General features: G+C 38.8%; 1 protein-coding gene across 1 annotated transcript in view; it reads right to left on the minus strand.

Moving 5' to 3' along the window:
* The window catches only part of CCP1 (P-loop containing nucleoside triphosphate hydrolases superfamily protein), a 47,842-nt gene extending 23,642 nt beyond the window's left edge, over positions 1 to 24,200 (minus strand). Inside the window, exons 1-5 of the mRNA XM_086440108.1 lie at positions 23,963 to 24,200; positions 23,461 to 23,634; positions 23,318 to 23,373; positions 11,918 to 11,983; positions 11,698 to 11,805 (exon numbers count right to left, since the gene is read on the minus strand). Coding sequence (XP_086296234.1) covers positions 11,698 to 11,805; positions 11,918 to 11,983; positions 23,318 to 23,373; positions 23,461 to 23,634; positions 23,963 to 24,001 — 443 coding nt within the window. The 5' untranslated portion in view covers positions 24,002 to 24,200. The remainder of the gene's footprint in view (positions 1 to 11,697; positions 11,806 to 11,917; positions 11,984 to 23,317; positions 23,374 to 23,460; positions 23,635 to 23,962) is intronic.
* Positions 24,201 to 24,838: the final 638 nt, after the last annotated feature.

The raw sequence follows: 24,838 nt of genomic DNA on the forward strand, positions 1-24,838 counted from the left end.
AGAAATGTCACTAGGAGCATTGTTGGCTCAAGAAAATGACGAAGGAAAAGAAGGTGCACTCTACTACTTGAGTTGAACTCTTGTTAGAGCAGAAGTAAACTATTCACCTATCGAGAAGACATGTTTAGAACTCATCTTTGCCACAAAGAAACTCCGGCATTACATGTTATCGCACACAATCCAACTCACTGCGCGAGCTGATCCACTCAAGTATATAATGACAAGGCCAATCTTGTCGGAAAGACTAGCTAAATGGGCCCTTCTCTTATCAGAATTCGAGATAATTTACATCCCTCAAAAGGCTGTAAAAGGGCAAGCGTTAGCCGACTTTCTTGCTGATCATCCTATTCTAGCTGAATGAGAATTCTCACGACTTGCCTGACGAAGAAGTATTCCTTATTGATGTACTTCCAGCTTGGAGAATGTTCTTTGATGGGACCGCTAGAAAAGATGGAGCGGGGGCAAGTGTAATTTTTATCACCCCACAAAATGAAGTATTGCCATTCTCGTTTGTCTTGACGAAACTATGTTCAAACAATGTTGTAGAATACCAATCTCTGATCATTGGTTTAGAACTCGGGCTAGAAATGAAGTTACATCAACTCTATGTATATGGGGACTCACAACTTGTCATTAACCAACTCTCAACAGAGTATGACGTTCGAAAGCATGAGTTAGTGCCTTATCACTACTATGCTATACAACTTGTAAGTCAATTCAAAGACGCCATCATCAGGCATATACCAAGAGCTGAAAACAAGCAGGCTGACACTTTGGCTAGTTTTGCTGCAAATTTGACTATGCCAGAAGGAGAGATAATGAGTATCCCTATCTGCCATAGGTGGGTATTACCTCCTTTGATAAATGAAAATTGTGAGTGTCATGAAGCAAACGCCGTCGAAATAGTCGAAGTCAAAGATTGGAGACAGCCACTTGTTGACTATCTACAACATGGAAAGCTGCCAGACGACCTAAAGCACAAAATCGAAATATGTCGTAGGGCACCTCGATTTTTATATTTCAACGGCAAATTCCTCAAACGATACTATGCTTGAAAGGATAATGCTCCCCAACACGAGCCTAAATTGTTTGACAATACTCCCCAGCACGAGCCTAAACTGTTTGACAATGCTCATTATCGGACAAGCTTAAACTACATGATACTCTTGACCCGCATGAGTTAAAATTGTGAAAGGTCCAAAACAAAACAAAATAAAAAAAAGAATTTGAACTCGCTAGATTGAAAACCCAAGAGGGCGATCTAGGCAAAACTTAGAGCATTATCCATCTGAACTACGTTATGGTTTGATACCATTTTTTTTTTGTACGTAGGCAGCCTGTAAAGTTACTTCAGGTTCAACCACATCAAAAAAAATAATAATATACTTGTATAAGGAAAGAAGAATTTTATTAATTTCAAATGAAATAAACAATGTTATAATTTCCTAAGTCCTATACAGTAAAACAATAAAAAAAATTTTAAAAAATAAGCTTAATATAAAGAAATAAGGTTCCAAAACTTCTTCTTCAAAGACTCTCTTTCTGCTTCACAAGCAGCTATTTCATCATCATCAATGATTGGAGCATTAGATGGGCGAGTACACTCCGCTTCAACAGTAAGTAGAGCCTCCTCGTCTTCCTGAACTTGAGTACTAAGAGACTCTTTAGAAGCAGCGACTTGTGGTAGCATTTCTCTGATCTGAGTCAACTCGATTTCTAACTCAACTTCTCGTTTAGTCAGTTCAACTTCTTTCTCTTCAACTTCAGTCAGTTGTGTACGTAAACTATCCACTGATTGACGTTTTACCTAAGCTTCCTGATCTAAGACAGATAGCTGAAGATCCCTATCATCTGCTGACAAAGATGATAAAGCCTTCTCTCGTCTTGAAAGATACGCCTCTACTCCAGTTGTGTATGTAAACTATCCACTGATTCGCAAAAGGCATAGAATCAGTTCTGAAAGCATCCTTAAGAGAAGAGATGATGGCAGGCATATGAAGTGATTGCCATTCTCTTAGGTTGGAAAAGTCAATATTGAGTATCAACTCAACTCTAGATCGAAGGAATTCATCACAAGCTCTATGTAATGCTTTTTGAACGCATAAGTCGATGTCACTATCATGCAAGGAAGCTTGTCGAGTTTGGGTAGAAACAGTAAGCATTCCACGTGACTTCGGAACAATCACAGATGAATCAACCAACTTATTAGAAGTAGATAATGTCAATGCGATAGGAGCTGTATGTGTAGTTGAAGTTGATGGAGTGCCACGAGAATTTTGACAAGGACATGAAGAAACCTCGTCCCCATCACTCTTTGAGGGGTCTTCAGTATCAACCAATTTCAAAATCCCCCTACTAAGATGACTAACATTCCAAACATCTCCCATACCCGAGAAGGCAGGGAGGACTACAAAATCCTCTAAGGCGAACAAATCGACAATGGAGTATATATTGGTTGATGATTCTGCGAGAACAATTAAATCACAAAGGATTATGTGTGTGTGTATATATATATATTTATAGGTACATAAAAAACGTGAAATTTCTAAGAAAGGAAAAAAGTGTGTAAAATTACCTTTCCTAGGAGACACATCATTCTCAACTTCAGCTTCTTGCCTATCTGGAGTCACATTCGTATCTTTAGGCTCAATTTGAATAACAGGCTTCAAAGAATCCACGGGACTTGATCTATGAACAGCTTGTTCTACAAATACCCCAAGAATGTTGGCCTGCTCCGTTTGAGTAGTCGTTGGAGTTGGTAGAATTTTTTTGAAACGCAATTTCAACTTAGGCTCCATAATGACATTCTACGTTTCATCAAGTTGCGTGTATTCTATTCTTCTTTTTCGAGAAGATTTTTGCGTGGCAAGCAAAGTACGATGCGCCTCACGATCTTCAATTCCTTTCCTTTCATCAAAATTAAAGTTCGGAATAGAGACGCTATCTTCAAGAAGTCAAAAATCAAGGGCATCCAAGTGAGGCACTACGTCTTGAACCCACCAATCCCTATAACTTTTATCAAATTGCCGATTCATGTCTTGCACTTTTGGAGGAATAAAAAAATTAACTCGACTTTTGGTCTAAGTTAAAAACAACTATAAACTGTATAACTCTATCCCATCCACGGATCTTTTAAAAGGAATCGGAGTTTCAGGGATACGCTGACGAAAGCCTTGTTGACGAGCAAACCTGTGAGGATTATACATTTCCACCTCGCAAACATTACCATATCGAAACATAACAAATCTAGGACGACAGCTTATCATGAAAGCTTGAACTTCAGAAGGATCATCACCATCATCAATCCGTATCCTTCTATGACCTTTTGGCGGTCAAATCTCCTCAGGATGCCATTTAAAATCACTAGGATCCATGGTGATAATCAAATCCCTTGCATCTTTAGCACTATCTTCCCAATAAAAGCATGAGTTGGAAACACCAGCTGTGCGAACCAAATACGGAGATCCAAAGTCAACATCAATGTTACCAAATATTTTCCGAGGAAGATGAAATCCAACCCACCCAAACAAATAATGAAGGGGGCAATAACTCATTGAAGCACCTACGACCTTCTGTGTTCTCATGCCCCAATAGGTCTGAGTTAAACCTTTGTACAAACAACACAGAAGTGGAGGTACCAAGCTGAACGTAGTACCTCGGGTTATCAATGCTGCTACCTTGAAAGTGCCTGGACGAATAAGATCACCATCCTCACAAGGGAAAACAAAACGACACAACCACAAGGAGAGGTATGCAGCTGTCATAGCTTCATCTTCAACATTCTGATTTGCTAGAAAACCGAGCCTGATGAATGGATGTTCTCCCTCTTTACGACCTCCTTTAGCCAAAGTAACTAGAGAAGAAAAAATTCATCGTAATTTTGTTCTGGGATGCTGACGGCCACTACGATCAAAGTAAAATGATTTTGCCCTTTCTTTGTACTCTACCGTCAAACGAGGATTATAAATTCGTTCAGCTTTGGTGTACCAGAAATCAAGCCATCCACTATGGCGAACACAGTCACTCCCTTTTTCAAAAATCAGTAAAGTATATGCCTTGAACAGATACTGGCAAGAAAGTGGAAGCTTTGGAACACCGTTGCAACCCATGAGTTCATCGAAACTGGGCACCACTTCTTCATAATACTCACCCGTGATAGAAAGCCCAGAAATCTTTTGCATTTCCCATAAAGAAATGCCAACTTCCCCACGACCCGTCACAAAAGTGTTAGTCTCGGGACACCAAAACTCACATAAAACCCGATACATGCCGTTGGGACGATTGTACTCCTTACTAGCTGCAAATATAGCTTCACCAAGGGAAGCTGTCGACTTTTTGCTCTGTAGTTTATGGCTCAGATCCAAACTCCAGTCCCAAAAACCACTGAGATATCGAATGTCGCCTCGAGATTCAATATCTGAACCCCATTGAGTAAAACGTTGCATGATTTTCTGTGCCAAAACAGCCTGTGGACAATTGTGAATTTGGTCATGATGTGGAGGATGACATAAAGAAGGCTGACACTCTGTATCAATCTCATCTCCAGGGAGTAAGTCAGTTGTTGGAGGATGTGGAGGATACGACAGCTTTAAGTGAATATCCTTCAACAACTGGCTTATTCCCTGGAGATGGGATTGATATAGAGCGTCAGCCCTCTTTATGTAATCCTCCACATCATGACCAAATTCGCAATTGTCCACAGGCTGTTTTGGCATAGAAAATCATGCAACGTTTTACTCGATGGGGTTCAGATATTGAATCTCGAGGCGACATTCGATATCTCAGTGGTTTTTGGGACTGGAGTTTGGATCTGAGCCATAAACTACAAAGCAAAAAGTCGACAGCTTCCCTTGGTGAAGCTATATTTGCAGCTAGTAAGGAGTACAGTCGTCCCAACGGCATGTATCGGGCTTTATGTGAGTTTTAGTGTCCCGAGACTAACACTTTTGTGACGGGTCGTGGGAAAGTTGGCATTTCTTTATGGGAAATGCAAAAGATTTCTAGGCTTTCTATCACGGGTGAGTATTATGAAGAAGTGGTGCCCAGTTTCAATAAACTCATGGGTTGCAACGGTGTTCCAAAGCTTCCACTTTCTTGCCAGTATCTGTTCAAGGCATATACTTTACTGATTTTTGAAAAAGGGAGTGACTGTGTTCGCCATAGTGGATGGCTTGATTTCTGGTACACCAAAGCTGAACGAATTTATAATCCTCGTTTGACGGTAGAGTACAAAGAAAGGGCAAAATCATTTTACTTTGATCGTAGTGGCCGTCAGCATCCCAGAACAAAATTACGATGACTTTTTTCTTCTCTAGTTACTTTGGCTAAAGGAGGTCGTAAAGAGGGAGAACATCCATTCATCAGGCTCGGTTATCTAGCAAATCAGAATGTTGAAGATGAAGCTATGACAGCTGCATACCTATCCTTGTGGTTGTGTCGTTTTGTTTTCCCTTGTGAGGATGGTGATCTTATTCGTCCAGGCACTTTCAAGGTAGCAGCATTGATAACCCGAGGTACTACGTTCAGCTTGGTACCTCCACTTCTGTGTTGTTTGTACAAAGGTTTAACTCAGACCTATTGGGGCATGAAAACACAGAAGGTCGTAGGTGCTTCAACGAGTTATTGCCCCCTTCATTATTTGTTTGGGTGGGTTGGATTTCATCTTCCTCGGAAAATATTTGGTAACATTGATGTTGACTTTGGATCTCCGTATTTGGTTCGCACAGCTGGTGTTTCCAACTCATGCTTTTATTGGGAAGATAGTGCTAAAGATGCAAGGGATTTGATTATCACCATGGATCCTAGTGATTTTAAATGGCATCCTGAGGAGATTTGGCCTCCAAAAGGTCATAGAAGGATACGGATTGATGATGGTGATGATCCTTCTGAAGTTCAAGCTTTCATGATAAGCTGTCGTCCTAGATTTGTTATGTTTCGATATGGTAATGTTTGCGAGGTGGAAATGTATAATCCTCATAGGTTTGCTCGTCAACAAGGCTTTCGTCAGCGTATCCCTGAAACTCCGATTCCTTTTAAAAGATCCGTGGATGGGATAGAGTTATACAGTTTATAGTTGTCTTTAACTTAGACCAAAAGTCGAGTTAATTTTTTTATTCCTCCAAAGTGCAAGACATGAATCGGCAATTTGATAAAAGTTATAGGGATTGGTTTGTTCAAGATGTAGTGCCTCACTTGGATGCCTTTGATTTTCGTCTTCTTGAAGATAACGTCTCTATTCCGAACTTTAATTTTGATGAAAGGAAATGAATTGAAGATCGTGAGACGCATCGTACTTTGCTTGCCACGCAAAAATCTTCTCGAAAAAGAAGAATAGAACACACGCAACTTGATGAAACGCAGAATGTCATTACAGAGCCTAAATTGAAATTGCGTTTCAAAAAAATTCTACCAACTCCAGCGACTACTCAAACGGAACAGGCCAACATTCTTGGGGTAGATGTAGAACAAGCTGTTCATAGATCAAGTCCCGTGGATTTTGAAGCCTGTTATTCAAATTGAGCCTAAAGATACGAATGTGACTCCAGATAGGCAAGAAGCTGAAGCTGAGAATGATGTGTCTCCTAGGAAAGGTAATTTTACACACTTTTTTCCTTTCTTAGAAATTTCACGTTTTATATATATATACATAATCCTTTGTTATTTAATTGTTCCCGCAGAATCATCAACCAATATTCACTCCATTGCCGATTTGTTCGCCTCAGAAGATTTTGTAGTCCTCCCTGCCTTCTCGGGTATGGGAGATGTTTGGAATGTCAGTCATCTTAGTAGAGGACTTTCGAAATTGGCTGATACTGAAGATCCCTCAAAGAGTGATGAGGACGAGGTTTCTTCATGTCCTTGTCAAAATTCTCGTGGCACTCCATCAACTTCAACTACACATACGGCTCCTATCGCATTGGCGTTATCTACTTCTAATAAGTTGGTTAATTCATCTGTGATTGCTCCGAAGTCATGTGGAATGCTTACTGTTTCTACCCAAACTCGACAAGCTTCTTTGCATGATAATGACATCGACTTATGTGTTCAACAAGCATTACATAGAGCTCGTGATGAATTCCTTCGATCTAGAGTTGAGTTGATGCTCAATATTGACTTTTCCAACCTAAGATAATGGCAATCACTTCATATGCCTGCCATCATCTCTTCTCTTAAGGATGCTTTCAAAACTGATCCTATGCCTTTTGCGAATTTCTTCGAATCGCTTATAGCTGGAGTAGAAACGTATCTTTCAAGACGAGAGAAGGCTTTATCATCTTTGTCAGCAGATGATAGGGATCTTCAGCTATCTGTCTTAGATCAGGAAGCTTAGGTAAAACGTCAATCAGTGGATAGTTTACGTACACAACTGACTGAAGTTGAAGAGAAAGAAGTTGAACTGACTAAACGAGAAGTTGAGTTAGAAATCGAGTTGACTCAAATCAAAGAAATGCTACCACAAGTCGCTGCTTCTAAAGAGTCTCTTAGTACTCAAGTTCAGGAAGACGAGGAGACTCTACTTACTATTGAAACGGAGTGTACACGCCTATCTAATGCTCCAATCATTGATGATGATGAAATAGCTGCTTGTGAAGCAGAGAGAGTCTTTGAAGAAGAAGTTTTGGAACCTTACTTCTTTACATTAAGCTTATTTTTTTTGTTTTTTTTTTATTTTTTCACTGTATAGGACTTAGGAAATCATAACATTGTTTATTTCATTTGAAATTAATAAAATTTCTTCTTTCCTTATACAAGTATATTATTATTTTTTTGATGTGGTTGAACCTGAAGTAACTTTACAGGCTGCCTATATACCCAAAATGGGATCAAACCATAACGTAGTTCAGATGAATAACGCTCTAAGTTTTGCCTAGATCGCCCTCTCGGGTTTTCAATCTAGCGAGATCAATTTTATTTTTTTGTGGACCGTTCACAGTTTTAACTCATGCGGGTCAGGAGTATCATGTAGTTTAAGCTCGTACGATAATGAGCATTGTCAAACAGTTTAGGCTCGTGCTCGGGAGCATTGTCAAACAGTTTAGGCTCATGCTGGGGAGCATTGTCAAACAAAACAGAACGAAATGGCAACCAAAAGGCATGTTCGTTTGCACGTATTCATGCTACAGTGATTTGTTCAGTTGTATAAATGTAGTATGTACGAATGGGAAAGAAAATAAGATATATGGATAAAACCCTAAATGCAAGGACATGAAAAGCAAGTTCACATCAACAAAACAATTCAACTAGAAGAACATAAGAGGAAAATTCACCTTGTATATATTATACATGTTTTCCACTATATCTCATAGGTTATAAAAGTATTGTATTAACAAATTCAGGCACGTAAGGGAAATGCTAACCTCAAAAGTTTTGACTTTTACAATAGTAACAACAATTAGTACCCATTATTGAACATTTGTGTCATGAGAAGTCCCATTCTGTTATCACAAAGATAACAAAGATAGGAAGAGTATTTAATGGTTGGCAGACTTCGTTCTTTCAGACAAGGCAATTTCTAAAACAAGGAATGATCTTTGAGTTTCCCTTTATGGGTTTATCCCTACTCTTCAGCTTAGAGATTAGTAGATGTGCTTCATGGGTCACCAAGACTAGAGGGTAGGCAAACAGAGGACGGAGACATGCGTGAATTGGGTTGTGTCAAACATCATGTAGGTTAAGAGCTTTTTGTATTTATCCTATGGTGGATATAAAAGAGAGAGAATGTAATGCCCAAAAAAACTCATTATGAATCTTGAGGAATTTTTTTTGAGCGATAAAGATAATTTTATTAAAAAGACAACAAGGGGGGTCGAGAAGATTAATGAAATAAGTAAATTATTGACCAAAGTTGTTATAGGAGGATCTTTTTAGTCAATCAGCCTTCATCAGTAGAAAATACAACCCATTACGCTCATGCCCTCGAGAACCAATTACCCTCTTCGTCCTGAAGTCCTAAAAAACACGAGATAGGAGAAAAGATTATAGAACAGTGCAATGATTTTGTTAGCTGACTCACAAAAAGAAGATTAAATGGAAACTCAAGAGCAAATAAGCCAGAAGTTAGTGTCATGGAATTGGTGGAATGAAGATCACCAGTTCCAAGCACCGGTCAAGAAGAACCATAAGCTAAGACAATATGAGATTTAGAGGAGCGAAAATTAGAAATGATTGAGGAGATACCATACATATGAGCACTAGTTTCAAAATAAATAACCCAAGATGAAGAGGACTAAGCAACTACATAAGAAAATTTACCTGTATTGGCCATGATTGCGGTGAGAGCAAATGAAGGAGAGGGTAGACCTGACAACTTCTAGAGGATCTAACTGAGCTAAGCATTAATGTTGTCCTAAGATGCAGAATCTGTAACCATGGTCTGGAGAGCAGAGGACTGAGGAATAGAGGGTGAGGACATATCAACAAATGCTTGGTGGGCATAATCAGGACATCCCCATTTGTCCCAATAGTAATCCTCTGTATGCCTAGTCTTTCCACAATAGTTGCACTTCCAACTGGATCTATCAATACCACGAAAAGAGCCATCACCACTATGACAATGACCACCACGTGTGCCATTACGGCCACCACGATTACAAACCATGGGAACATTCATCGATGTGCACTAAAAGGCAAATCGAGAAACTATCCAACAATCAAGAACAACCAGCACCAATAATCCACACAAAAAATGCGCTGAAACCCAATAGAGAAAAAAAACAGCACCATTGCTAAAAACTGGAGAGCGAAGAGATCTAACAAAAAAAAATATGTTAACACACCAGTGAGCAAAAACACTGTCAAAGTAGTAACAATAGGTGTAGAGAACACCTATGAAAGGACAGCAATGGTAGATGACAAGCTCAGGCTGTGATTTTTGACAAAATCAGAAATCCCAAAAATGCAAAAAATTATCTAAACACCACCAAACACAGAAAATATGCCTGTAAAGCTCCCAAAACTGATCACGAAACCCCAAAAAACTATCACAAAAACTCACCACCACCAACAAAGTCCTAGATACACATTCTAGGGATTGAAACCCCTTTTTTTTGGAGAAAATACTATTCACAGTACTGTTCACACAGCACTGTTCATGCAAGATTGTTCACACGACACTATTCATGTGCACTGTTCACAGAATATTATTCAAGGATTTGTTATAAAAACTGAATTTTGAGGGTTCAAAAGTGCAACACAAGCTTCACAATCATCGACATACCATAAACAAATTAGAAACTACACCTAAATACACATCTAGGTGTAAAAAACTGCAAACGAAGACTCCTAAGTTGTGTTTTGTACCAAAGCCTTAGGGTTTGGAAAACCAAGAAGAAAAAGAGGAAGACGAAGAGGAATGGATTAATCTAAGAGTAGAAATGCTCTGATACTAAGTTAGAGACCAAGAATCAATCCACGAAAAAAAAAATGAGAGAAGAAACAAGGAGAGAGGGTCGAACTAAAATTAGTTCGGCCCCTCTTCTCTATTTATATTATAAAAGCATGTGGGGCCCACTTACACTTAAGTAAAGACGTGGGCCCACCCAATAAAAAACATTACTTTGAGACGAGATTTAAAATCTTGAAAATAATGATAAATTTTAGATCCACTAGTTGTTTAGAGCAAAAATGGATACTTTTAGTTTTCAAAAAAAAATTGGATACTTAGATATTTTTCTAATGGCATCCATGTTTTTATAGATAAGCAATGGAGGTCAAAAAACCTGCCAAGAAAATACAGAGAAACTACACTACAACTATTCAAGAAGAAATAGCCTCCAAACAAACCGAATCTCAGCCAAATAAAAAATCCTAAAACAGCACCCCTTTAAACTCTCGGTGAGCTTTACATATAAATGCAACAAGAAGATTATAAGAAGTTCACCAAGAGAGTGCTCCATTCCTTCAAATAGCCAGCCATTTTGTTCCCTGCCCAAATGCCCCAACATATTTGCAAAAGGAATCAAGCTCCACAAAAAAAATTCTCTTAAGTGAGCTTGATCCACCAACATTGAACAATAGAGAAGATGTCCAAAGGAAAGAAAGAAAGAAATTCTAAATTTCTTTCCAATTTTATCCATAACTAACTATTTTTACCAAACTATAAAATCCTATTTAGTATAGTCTAAAATTCTTAGGATACCCTTAGAAAAGTAATTTTTTTATTACAAACAATGGAATTTATTACACCAATATAGATGGTTCATGTTACCAATTTACTAAATAAAAACTCTATTATTTTATGTGAAATTTCATTACTTCGGCATCGTGTGCATTGCACACACCCCTCCCAACTATATATAGAAAGAACTTTAGCAATGGCAGTACTTAAGCATCATGAGGATCCTATGTGCATCTACCACTAAGAAATAAAAGGAGATGAAGCTAACAATTACCGATTCAAAGGAGTTTAGATCTTTTTTGTGAATGTACCACTCTTTTGTGAAAATATAGAGTACAAGAGAAGTTAATAATAACACATAAGAAAGATCACGGACCAAGACAAAGATCAGTCAATAATACAATATGCAGTAACAAGTATATAGAAAACAAGCATTGACATCATTCTTTTTGCAGCTAACTGGTTTTTCCTTATGGGTGCAGCTAACTAGTTAGTAATGCTAAAGAAAACATTCTCAAAACAACTTCATGAGTGTTTCTATGGTATGATGAATGATCCATCAGGTGTTGATTGAGACCTACTTGGGATACTTTATTGGCATAACAACTGCTTCCTTAAGAAGACGTTTTGCATTCTCTAAACCCTTGATGCTCTCCCAAGTCACATCTGGACTCCCACGAATGATATCCCTGTAGAAGAAGCAAAGGCGATATGAAACTGCACTTTGGCCCTAGGAAAATTAAAACAATGAAACCTGAAATTGGGTATTGTCTTTGTTGTGTAGTAGGTGTTCTCATTTACCTACTTAAACTCTCTGCTAAGGTACGCATCTCAGCAGACTCAAAAGAAGGAAGCAGCGACTTCTGCCTGCAAAAGCAAATACACAATCAGCAAGTTTCTGACAGAGGAGCAATGATCCCGTGCTTTCTCAGGACCAAAAATGATGGTAACTCCGATATATCAAAAGAAAACAGTCCTAACTATTGTATCAATCAAAAAAAAAAAAAAAAAGTGGTATTACTGTCCAGTTTCTTTAATGCTATGTAACAAAGACAAACATGTGCTTCTATGTCCAATACAGATAAGAAGTGTCAGGGCAAGCTGACCACTGCAAACCCAAAATGCCCTGTCCATACAATTTACTCCATGTATCGAGAGAATACTTACCTCATGCTAAGTATACAGAAAAGAAAGAGTATATAATAGCTGAAGACAAAATATTTGATTAAACTTATATTGTTTGAAAAAGTGTACTAGCATGTGTCCGGCGTATGAGTACCAAACTGTGTCCAAAAAGGAGTGTATGTTATGGACTGTCATTCCTTCTCGAGGTTTCTGGACGTAGTTTGTTCATGCAAATGTATAGAGTAATGAATCAGTGATGACGGGAGTGAGGTGGCTCTGACTCCTACCTAAATCAAGTCGATAGTCATTTGTTCATTATTGCATCAAAGAGGGAGAAGATGAGAAAAAGGGTGGAGCTAAGGGTTAAGTGCAGAGATCCTGGGTACATTTGAAAACCCCGGTAGGTATAGGGGTCTGCTATTTATCGACATAGCAGGTGGGCAGAAAACAGTTCCAACAACTCGTCAACAGCTGCCTCCCATGTAATCCGTATGAAGGCCCCCCTTCCTAAGGTGAGGCATCATTTCCCCCAACAATGAAAAGGAACCTTGCAAGGATTCTCCTTAATCATGGTCTCCAAATCACCCTCATAGCACTCCAGATATGACAGCACACCTTACAAGCATGGTGCATGGTGCCATGGAAGCAATACACATTGCATCTGCTTATTTGTTGGCACCTAATGATGAATTGGAGAACATAAGGCCTTCTCATTCTCTCTTAGACAAGTTCTTATCATGTGCCATCTACCAAATGTACAAAGCAGTTCCCTTTTTTCACAAAGATAACTGTATATAAAGGGACAAGTGTCAAGAATGTACAACAACCTAAGTGATTGAAAAGACTTATTGAGGAAAAAGAAAGACGATAAAAACCACCTTCCCCTAAAACAAGATAATCCCACTATATACAGAATCATCAAAGAAAAAGCCTCTGCATTTAATCACCAAACACAACTTACACAAAAGAGTTTTGGATCTTAGAAATAGCTAGCACCTCCTCCTGCTTGCCATCATACGTTATGTGGCTTCTCTCTTTCCATATGCTCCACCAAGTTGCATAAGGGAGGAGCCTCCAAAGCACAAGACCTCAAGAACGAAAGGCCTAGGAGGGCCAATTCTAAAGAAACCTTGCGAGAGATCTTGACTTAATCCAAAAAAGGTAAGAAAAGAGAAAATATAACTGCACAGCTCCCTAGTCCAATCACAATGATGTAGCAGATGGTCCATAGACTCACCACTTGCCTTACACATGGAGCAAAAGTATACTGTATTCTTTTCAAGACTGATTAGGTGGTCAAAAGTCAAAATCTTATACAAGGAGACACACAAAAAAGGCAATCTTAGAAGAGATCGTGGATCTCCACAGTAAACAGAAATCTGGAGAACATATTGAGGCAGCATAAAAGAAACAAACTACAAAACTATCGTCATGATTCCATCTCTACAATCGCTTGTCCTTCATAGAAAAAGAAAAGGAAACGCCATTGAATACCATGGAGCAAACTGGACTTAAAATCGACCTCCCAATCATTGAGGTTTATTTGTTGTAGGATGTACAGATGAGGTATTGTGCATGTGAGTGTACATGTCAGCCATCATTCGCATGTGAGCATATACACAAGCTTGTTTGCATGTGAGCACCCAGATGTCATTTGCACAAGAATGTCACGTTGGTGGATGGCAGAGTGAGGGGAGTAAGGTTTCTACCTAAACCAAGTAGGTAGCCGTTCAGTCACTATTGTGTCAAACAAAGAGAAACATCAGCAATGATGTAAGGAAGAAGGAAAGGATTCGACGGAAGGATTAAGGATAGCATGAGAAATATTTTCAATGGAGCTCCGACACACTAAGCAATGTCTCCCCTCTTTAAATGACCCTTGAAGATAGTTTATAGAAGTGCACGTGATGTCTTGGCTTATCAATGCCAACCTCATTAGTATTAGTTTATGTTGAGACTTGGTGGCACATGGAGAGTATGTCAACCCACTCGCCCAAATCTAGCACATCCTTAGCTCATTTCTATAATTGACCTTATATGGATAATTTTGTCAGTAGTGGAACGGGTTCCATAACATTGCAAGGAATCTATGGTGGATCTCTTCCCCAATCACCAAACATCATAGCCTTTATTTCCTGCCCGCACACCATTCAAGCCCAATAAATGAGCTACGGATTTTGTATGGTCCACAAATGCTAAATAGTACTTGGCACCTACTATAGTGTACCACACAGTTTTACTATATTTGTCTACATGGCATTTTGATGGCCTGACTAGACAGACACGTAGCAGTTCATACCACATGGTGCAGGATCAAGAATGCAACATTCCCACTCAAAGTTTCAACTCCCATTCTATAAGCCGTTAGGTTCTTCTTGAAACCTTCACAACCATTTACCCATTTGAGATAAGTTCATGTCATTGAAATTCTTATTCCCTAGACCAAAGTGTTACCTTGCTCATCATACAAATTTATCTTTGTATTTATGGATTGATTAAGTTAATATTAAACTAACCACAACCATTTTTCTGAAACTAGATGAGGTAACAACTTGCAATGGTACATATATATTAAGATAAGTTAATGAGAAGGGTAAGGAATTGTGGACAACTATTAATGAATCGTCACATGTTTGCATGAATTTTGAACTAAGGCGAGCAAGGTTGGAGATTTCAAGATTTTCAACATTCCAATTGAAAATTTTGCAACTAAATAGAGAATTAGAGCATTGTTTAAAAGATTTCGAACATTTGGACCAATGTTGGGAATTTTAATTCTCATGGTGTAGCATTTGCATTGGATTCTTGACCCAGGACCACACTGAAGCTTCAATCAAGGCTACAAATTTGATGGATAGAAACAAACCCTCCCAATTTAGCTTTTGTTGATAACCATTTACCCCAAAAGACCGATTTGATGGAGAAGGGGGCAAATATGAATATAAAGGGATCACGGGGCTTAACTGGGGGTATGACACACTTGAGAGTGGAGGAAAATATACACTGAACACCCCCCCTCACCCATAAGGGTGGAAAGGATCGAACCCGTGACCTACATGAACCTAGCGCTCTAATACCATGCTAACCAACCAACTACTCCAAAAGACCTATCTCATGGGGAAGGCACAACAATGAATATAAGAGGGTCACGAGTCGAACTGGGCCACGATACGTGAGCACATGACCTCCAACCCTGGCTCTGAGGGGGAGTGTTAGCATAGTCCCACATCGCCTAGGTATTCTTGAGTTGTGTAATGTATAAAGCGGGGGCAACCCTCTCCTTGTAAGTCGGTTTTCAAGGATGAGTTAGACCCCATGAGCTTTATCATCAGGTTAGTATCTCCAGCCTTGTGTGAAGGGGGAGAGCCAAGTGCCTCCAGCCCTGGCACTGAGGGGGAGTGTTAGCATAGTCCCACATCGCCTAGTTCTCTTGGGTTGTGCAATGTATAAAGCGGGGCAACCCTCCCTTTGCAAGCCAATTTTCAAGATGAGTTAGGCCCATGGGCTTTAATGGTTTCAAAAATAACCAAGACTGAAAGAAAGTGTTGCTAGGATGAGGTAGGCAAACTGTTCTCTCTCTTTAAGGAGAAACAAACACAAGAAAACCTTAAATAAGAAAAGTATGACACTACAATAACCACAATTAGAAAATCTCCCTCAAGTAAAATAACTTTATCACAGTAAGGTTTTCAAAAACATATTTTTCAATTCAAGTTTGTTCATATCCTTTCTCAATACCTCAATCCAAGTTCTTTTTGGTCTTACTCTCGTCCTTTTAGAGCCTTCAACCTGCACATTCATTCTAAGTGGTGTTGTAATTGGCTTTAATTGCATGTGACCAAAATGAAACTAAAAGACACCAATAGTTTTATATGTTCCAAATGGATGAGTGGAACCAATAGACAATAAACTAAGAGAAAGTCAACTAAAATGGTTTGGACATGTTCAACAAAAGCCGATTATAGCTCCATTTAGAATAAATATTCAATTCGAAGGTTCTAAGAGAGAGAGAAACCCAAAAGAACATGGATTGAGATGGTGAAAGCAGATATGAACACACTTTCATTAACAAAAGAAGTGGCTCGAGCAGGATCAGAATGGAGGAACAAAATTCATTTAGCTTACTCCAAATCCTTGGGATAAGGCTTTAATGATGATGATGATGATTTCTAAATCTCACTCATAGTTGTCATAAGCAATCATATATGTTGTTTTTGGTCACTAAATTGCATAAGTACAATTTAGTGATTTTGGATCATTATGCCATTGCATACATAAGTATGTGATCGCATACTACCACAATGGTAAAAAATTAGACCATTGGAGCACTAAGTTAACTTTTTTAACCTATCTTCTCCGATAAATATCCATTCCCAACCCCCCCTCCTTCCCAAATTCCTACATCATTCTAAGCTATTTTTTCACTCTTCTACTCTCGTACTCTCTTTAAATTCTGTCCTTTTATCTATCAATCTCAACCTTGATACAAAAAGAATTGATGATAAAATTTGTATCGTATCCATTTTATCTATAGAATATAGAAAGATTTCACTGCTCTTCGTCAAAAAAATTAGTTTATGCATTCATACATACTTGTTAAACATGCAAATATAATAAATTATAAGGGAATTGACTAAAAAAATATATTACAAAAAAAAATTTCTAGAGTTATAGTAATAAGTGAAATTTTGTTCCTCATTTTTCCATTTTTAAAACACAAAAAATTTGTGCTATGCAACCACATATGCTTCTATGTGATCGACTATGTGCACAGCATATGCTGATTGCATGGCGTAACAAATGCTATTTGACAACATTGATCCTACTCAAAACTTAAAAAACTAAATTTGAGCTCCCTTACTAAAATGTAATCTTTCTAAACAACTACGGTTTCTTTATAAACTTACAACCTATAACAACCTAACTCCAAAGCCCAGAGTGAATGTAACTGGTTAAGTTTCAAAATTCTACTTAAGAAATTTGTATCACATATTCTATTCTTCATTTTCCCCTATTTTCTCATCTTCCTTCTAGTCCTCTCTCTTTAATGATATTACTGCGAGCAGCTATGTCAACTTCCACCAAATGCAAGGGAAGTAACCTGTAATTAATATAAGAAAGCAAGACATGGGATTGCAAACTGCTATATGAACCCTCAAAACTATGAAAACTGTCAAGAAACTAATCAGTCATCGCTTTCTTTTACCACTATAAACTTTTCTGCAGTTCCAAGTAATACTCTTGCAGTCACTATTCTCAGTTGACCTTGAGAATAGCTATCATTGGTTATGGTTGCCAGCTTGTTAGAAAGGTTACAATGGATCTAAGAATTGAAGAATAAAATCGAAGTAGTAGGTTGGATGATGGATATAATACACCTGTTGTTGCTTGGTGACCTGCTCCCTTAGTTTTGTGGCTTGTTTCCTTATTGTGTCCATTCACTAATGTATGTGTATTTGAGAGAGGAAGGAGAGTTCAAAAGGGTGGGGTGTGCAGACAATGGCTGGTCAATAATGCTTACCAAAGCAAAATAGTGCTTAGATGATAGAGGGGGTGAGACCTATTAGATCTGTATGAGAGAGAAAAAGAGAGTCCCTGGTTTTCATTCCCACAAACGTAGAGCTCAGTGGCAAAGCTTTGCACGATAAAAAAATGGCGGCAAAACATTGCTGGACTTTATTTCTTTATTTCAAATGAACTTGTAAAATTTTGCATAGGACCCACTTTCCAGAGGTGGTACCCAAGTACTTGCAAAGACCCAAATGCCAGCAAAACAAAATTTCCGGTGTTTTACAGTGTCAACGCCTAAAAAGGAAGTAAACACAAAACTATAACTCAAAAAAGATGTTTGGATCTGAGGACTTAAGCAGAATTAAGATGGTGTATGTGGATTGCAATTTTAGTAGTGGCACCCATAGTTTAAAGTACCATACTGTCTCGGAATGTTCCGGCCAAGATCAGAACAAAACCTTTACCCTCGTTCGTCTCCATATGTCTCAAAATGTTTCGGTCTAGGCACCCTCAGATTTTCTCCAAACCGAAACATTGCCTCAACGCAAGATTTAAATCTTGGTGGCACCTATTGTCACAGCCTCGCAGGTGCGCCATTGACTAGAAGTGGAAAGAGCTGATGGAGTGTGATTAGTCTCACATCGTATACGAGAACATTCAGAGTTTAGGCTATAAGGACAAACTAGACCCTATATGGTACGACGCGTTTTAAAACAGTGCAAGCTTCGGCCCAAAGTAGATAATATCATACTATTGTGGGCCTAGAGCGTTACACCTATAACGAGGAAAGGTCAATGAAAATTTGTGACAAGGAAATACCTAAAGAAGCTATTTTCGTTACTTTGCTTATATGCTTTATAAAACGGAGAGATTGAGAGGATTGTACGTAGAGTTAGAGTTGGTTGGTTAAAGTAGAGGTATGCTTTTGGTATGCTATGTGACTGATGCATCCAATCAAACTAAAAGGAAAATCTTATAACATGACAATAAGACATGTTTTATGGACTTGTATGTTCGGCAATCAATATCCAATATGTTCATAGAGTGAGAATCATAGAGATGGGATGCTAAGATGGACAATAGGTTGAGGGTCACAGAGATGGGATGATGAAATGGATAACTGGAAAAACTAAGAAAGTTAGGATTAGAAATGAACGAATCCGTGAAAATGTAGGAGTAGCCCTAGGTTATAAACCAATGAAAAGTGTCAACTTAGCCAAGTTGGTAAGACATGGGGCATGTGGAGAGTTATTCCCATGTCCTATGTTTTTTTTTATTGATAAGGAAAAGAAATACAAGAAAGGGGAGGTCGAGGCGACCCACCCCAAAAAGAATAGCAAAGAAAACAATCAACAAACTAAGAAACATGAAGGTCACAAACACTATCCCACCGAACCAAAAAGTCTCAAAAAATACCCCCTTAAACTCTTTGAATATTTTGCACCAATAGAATAAGATGGCAAGAATCGAAAGAACCAACTGTTGATTTGATTGCGAAAATCCTTCGAAAATTCTAGCATTTCTAGCTTTCCAAATACGCCACAAAATCGCTGATGGTGTTAAGCTCCACAACAACCTCTTGGCATGATGAAAGCTCATCCCTAATTGAATCCACTCCCCATAAAGATCTTTAATTGTGCCCAGAGTACACCAATCCACCCGAACAAAGAGAAGGAATGCGCCCACACCTGATTGGCTTTCTCACAATGCAAAAGTAAATGATTGGAGGATTCCTCACTTAACATACACATACAACAAACATTCAAGCTGCAGAACCCCCTTCTTCTCAACAAATCTGGTGTTTGTATTCTTTCCCACTATAGATCAAACAAACAAAAAAACTACCTTGGATGGAACCCTAGGACCCAAACCACAACATGAGGGAAAGAAGCGTCCCCGCGTCTAAGGAGATCCTTGGATAAATCTTTGATCGAGAACATGCCTTAACTATTTGAAACCCAAAATCTCACGTCTTCCTCCATCGGCATTCCTGACACTATATCAAGATAACCCATCAACTCCGTGATCTCTGGCACTTCCCAATCATTCAACGACCTTTTAAGCCCCAAATCCCAAGTTATAGAAGCCCGATCAAACACTCGAAAGCTTGCAACCGGAAGGTTCCTTTTTCTTGAAATTGCATACAACATAAAAAACCTATCCCTCAAAGGACCTCCCCCACACCAAGCATCCTTCCAAAACCTTACTTTGTCCCCCTTCCACACCCCACACCCAAGCAAATTTTTAGCAACGCCACTCTCCCAACCCATAGGATCTTCCCCAAATTTAGTCGTTATCACCTCCCGCCATAGCCTATCCCTTTCCACTCCAAAACCACTTTCCTAGCAAATCCCCGTTTAGAGTATCCAACTACCTGAAAGCAAGGTCCCCCCCAAACTCTTTACCGTGCAAACATTCCTCCAACTAACCAAATGAAGTTTTCTTCTCCCTTTCTTGTCGTACCACAAAAAATCTCTAAACAACTTATCCAATCTCAACTCCACACTTCTAGGGATCGAACACAAAGAAAAAAAGTAAACTGGGATGCTAAAAAAAGCGCTCTTGATCAAGGTTAACTTACCACCCTTAGAAAGATAATTTGCTTGCTAGGAGGTTAATCTTCAAGAAACTTTTTCAACCACAGGCTCCCACATGTTTTTGCTCTTATAAGGGGCTCCCACATGTTTTTGCTCTTATAAGGGGCTCCCAAAGGAAGGCCCAAATAAGAAGGGAGAACACCCGCTTGAAACCCCAATGAAGTTGCAAGAAGCACCACATCGACCACTTGTCCCATTGGAAAGGCCTTACTCTTTCGTAAATTCATTAGCAAACCAGTTACAACTTCAAAGCAGCAAAATAAGCAACCTAGAATCCTCACTTGATCAATGTCTGCATCCAAAAAGGCCAACATATCATCCGCAAATTGCAACTGGGTAACCAAAGGGCCTCATGTACTTGGGTGAAAACCCCCCAAGTCCCCGTTCACTACCTTTTTACCAATCATTCTACCAAAAGCCTCTACCACTACCAGGAACAAAAAGGGAGAAAGCGAGCCTCCATGACGTAAACCCCAAGAGCTCTTGAAGAAACCCTACGGAGAACCATTTACAAAGATGGAAAAAAGAGGAGGAAGAAACACATCTCATTACCCAATAAATTCACTTATGCTAAACCGCATGCGACCCAACAAATACCTCAAAAAATTCCAATGTACATGATCGTAAGCTTTCTTCAAATCTATATTGCACACTAACCTAAACACTTGAGATTTTAACCTCGAGTCTAGACGCTCATTAGTTGTAAGAACTCCATCCAGGATTTGTCTCTTACTCACAAAGGCCCCTTGGCTTAAATCAATGATCTTGTGCAAAACAACTTTCATCCTTGTTGCAAGTAACTTGGAGATGATTTTATAAGTAGCGCCCACCAGACTAATTGGTCTAAGATCTGCAATGTCTTCCACCCCCGCCTTTTTCGGAACCTAAGTGAAAAACAAACAATTCAACCCAATATCTAGCACACCATTTTCAAAGAAATCTAACAAAACTGTCATCAACTCCCCCATAATTGTTTCTCAACACTTCTTAAAGAAGCCTAAAGTAAACCCATCCAACTTAGACGTCTTATCTGAACACAATCTTGATATAGATGTCAAAACTTCCTCTTCCTCAAACGGTCTCTCTAACCACAACCTTTGCTAAATAGAGCTACTATAAAAGTGCAAACCATCAAACTTTGGTCTGACCATCCCCTTCTTTAACCACCAAATTCTTGATTTCTGCCACCAACACACTTCTTCCATATTCACCATAGTTTTGTACTCATCTTGAATTTCCCCCTTCTACCACTTACCCCCGGAGACAAAGGACCCAATTCCTCCACCCTATCTAACCCTTCTAATTCAAACAAAATTTCCTTTTTTCTCATTTTCATCCTCCCAAAAACCTCCTTATTCCACACCTTTAGATTTTCTTTAATGCAATTTAACTTCAAACAAAACTTTACCTCCGGTCTCTCCTTAAAGCTCAACCTCGCCAGCCAACTTTCAATTAACTCCTTAAAATTATCTTGCAACAACCACATATTTTCGAATCTGAGCAGAGTTGGGCATCTAACACTCGTCCCCATCTGGAAAAAAATTGGGTAATGGTCTGAAGCAAGATTTGACATTGATTCTTGAGATACCCTTGAAAAGAATACTTCCCAACTTGACAAAACTAAGATCCTATCAAACTTATTCAAGATAAGAGACTCATGGCTATTGGAGCAAGTAAATTGCCTACCAATCAAGGGTAGATCTACCAACTCATTAATTTGAACAAACTATCCAAACCTCCTCATTTTTAACAAGAGTCTAGAGCCTCCGAACTTTTCAAAAGAAAATTGAATAACATTGAAGTCCCCTCGAGACACCAAGGCTTACCCTAGTTCGAATTCACATCGCTTAACTCTTCCCAAAACTGAGCTCTTTCTTTGTCTTTGGAAGGGCTATGAACCCCTAAGAACACCCACTAAAAATCATTGTTCACTAGCCCGCACAGAATGGAGGCCGAGAAAGCACCTAACAATGTGTCCTCCACTACAACACTTCTTGTGTCCCACATCACTACAATACCCCCAGCAGTCCCAATCGCAGGAACTAAACACCAATCAACATCCTTGCTGCCCCAAAGCTCCCTAATCATCTCCTGCTTCACCTCCTTGAGTTTTGATTCTTGGAGAGTAACAATCTGGGGTTTCAAACTGTAGACCAAAGAATTTATCACCACCCTCTTCCTCGAATCATTCAAACCTCTGACATTCCAAGATAAAATTTTAAGCGTCATAAAAAACAAACTTCCTTCTCTTGAAACCATGTCCTATGTTCAAATCCCCTTGAACCCAATTTTACCATGCAAAAGTACTAACCCTTTACCTATCAAAAAAGTGCAAGTGAAGGACCAAAAAGAGCATGGATTGAGGAAGTAAGAGCGGACATAAACATAAATGAATTAACAGAAGGCGTGGCTTTATGAAAAATTGAATGGAACCCAAACTTTTGCGATAATGCTTTGATGATGATTCCATTAAACTAGGTCGGTCAAATTACACAAAAATATGAAGGGGAAATATCAATAATGAGGGGAGATGTTAGGAACCCACAATCACCAAAGTAAAGGTTAATATCTATGAGTGAGTGGTATATAAAACTATATTCAACAAAAGTTGACTTCCATTTCAATATCAGGAATGTGAACAACACTGGTTACAAAATGAATTTGGCTTTTGAGCATTGCTAAGCTGCATAAACAACTAGAAAAAAAAAAATACAACTAACTCTGAGTTTTAGACTTTTCAAGCTATACGACCTATGAACACATGAAACACTCTATAAGCACTGCTGATATCCTACATTTCATTTTTTGGATTTAATCAAACAACTTGAATGCCCAAGAATCGATAAATATCGCAGAGTCATAAAATGATATTAGCAATTAGGTCATATGTATCAGATACTGTCCACAAATGGTATTCATCGATGAAATACTCAATGCAGCTATCTACATTATAGAAAAACAATCATACGGTTTCTCATTAGATCTCTCAGAAGCAATTCCATTAGTGTGGGCTGAGTTCCTCCCCTGAAATTAAACAGGATAAAGTTTTAAATATACTTCTCGGGAAAAAGTCGTAAAGCCATCACTGATCTATGAGTTAATGCCACCAACCTGATTTTGAAACTGCTCGTAAATGGACATGTCGGACGTGTTTCTAACATTCGTAGTTCCAATGGCGGACACATTCGAAGAATTCCCATTCATAGTACCATCATGTGCCTTCGCATTTTTCCCTTCGGGCTCTCTTTTTCTCCCAAACTTTGAGTCATAAAACATCTTAAAATCCTTCAAAATATAAATTAAACAAAACTGAAATCAATTTACTGTTCCCGAGTCCTGACATAATTTCCTTTTTCTTCAATAGAAAACAACCAAAATCCGTGAAGATTCACGGAAACAAATCAAAAAAAATGAAATTGAAATTGAAACAAGAACTAAGATCGAACTCGACATTTAAGTAGAAAACGAAGGTTAATTGGCAAAATTCACTAATAATTCACGATTGTGGATGAAAAATCTCGACACAAAAAAAGATCCAGATCAAGAGAATAAACAAGAAAAAATAAAGGGGGTTAATTAGAACACATATAGAGCTGAAGAGGAGATTTAATACCTGAAATGACCAACGAGTAAGAGAAGGCTCGTCCGACATTGCTGAAGTAATGAGAATGAAAGACAGAGATCTGCAAGAACTACTCTCTCTCTCTCTATCGACTTCAAGAGGGCACTGTACTGTGGAACAAAAGAAGAAAGAGACACGAAGCTGATATTGTCAGCTGCGATGAACTGTCGTCCCTAAGGTCCAGACCACAGGATGAAAGAAGCGAAGTTGGGTAATCTTGATATTGTTAATTATTTATTTCAGGATGACTGTGTGCCGTATCTGACGGCAAGGATTGCCCTCCTTTGGGCTTTGTACAGCTCAGATTTGAAAGCAACGTGTATTGTTTAGTGGAAATTTTAGTATACTACGATGTTGGACACACAACGTTTTGTCAACGGTTGTGATGGAGAAACCTGTGTTTCTCTTCCCACTGGTATGCTACGGGCGGGTTCGGACTTCGGACTTCGGACTTCGGACTGGGCTTCACAAGAATTCATTCAAAAGGTAATCGATAAGACCAATTAAAGATGCAAACAAAGTACAATTAAACAATGCAGATAATAAAATCTCAATCCCACCTAGCAATAAATTCATCACAAAACACTCTCCTAAACTCATCGAAAATTTTACACAAAATATAAGAAATGATGATACTCCGCACCCTTCCTTTCAAAACACCGGTTACTCCACTCCTTCCAAATCTCCCAACAAGTCATAAATGGACTCCCACCAGATCTGAGGTGGGGAAACAACCCTCCATGTCAAACAAACTCAAGAAAAAACTACAGAATTGTCGCAAGAAAGCACAATAAAGGAACAAGTGATTTGCGGACCCTTCAACCCTCGTACAAAGTAAACACACTTTAAGTTTGAATCTTACCCAAA

The sequence above is a fragment of the Akebia trifoliata genome, chromosome 1 (genome assembly GCF_017979445.1).
Source record: "Akebia trifoliata isolate Shusen 1 chromosome 1, ASM1797944v1, whole genome shotgun sequence".
In the NCBI taxonomy this organism is placed as follows: Eukaryota; Viridiplantae; Streptophyta; class Magnoliopsida; order Ranunculales; family Lardizabalaceae; genus Akebia; species Akebia trifoliata.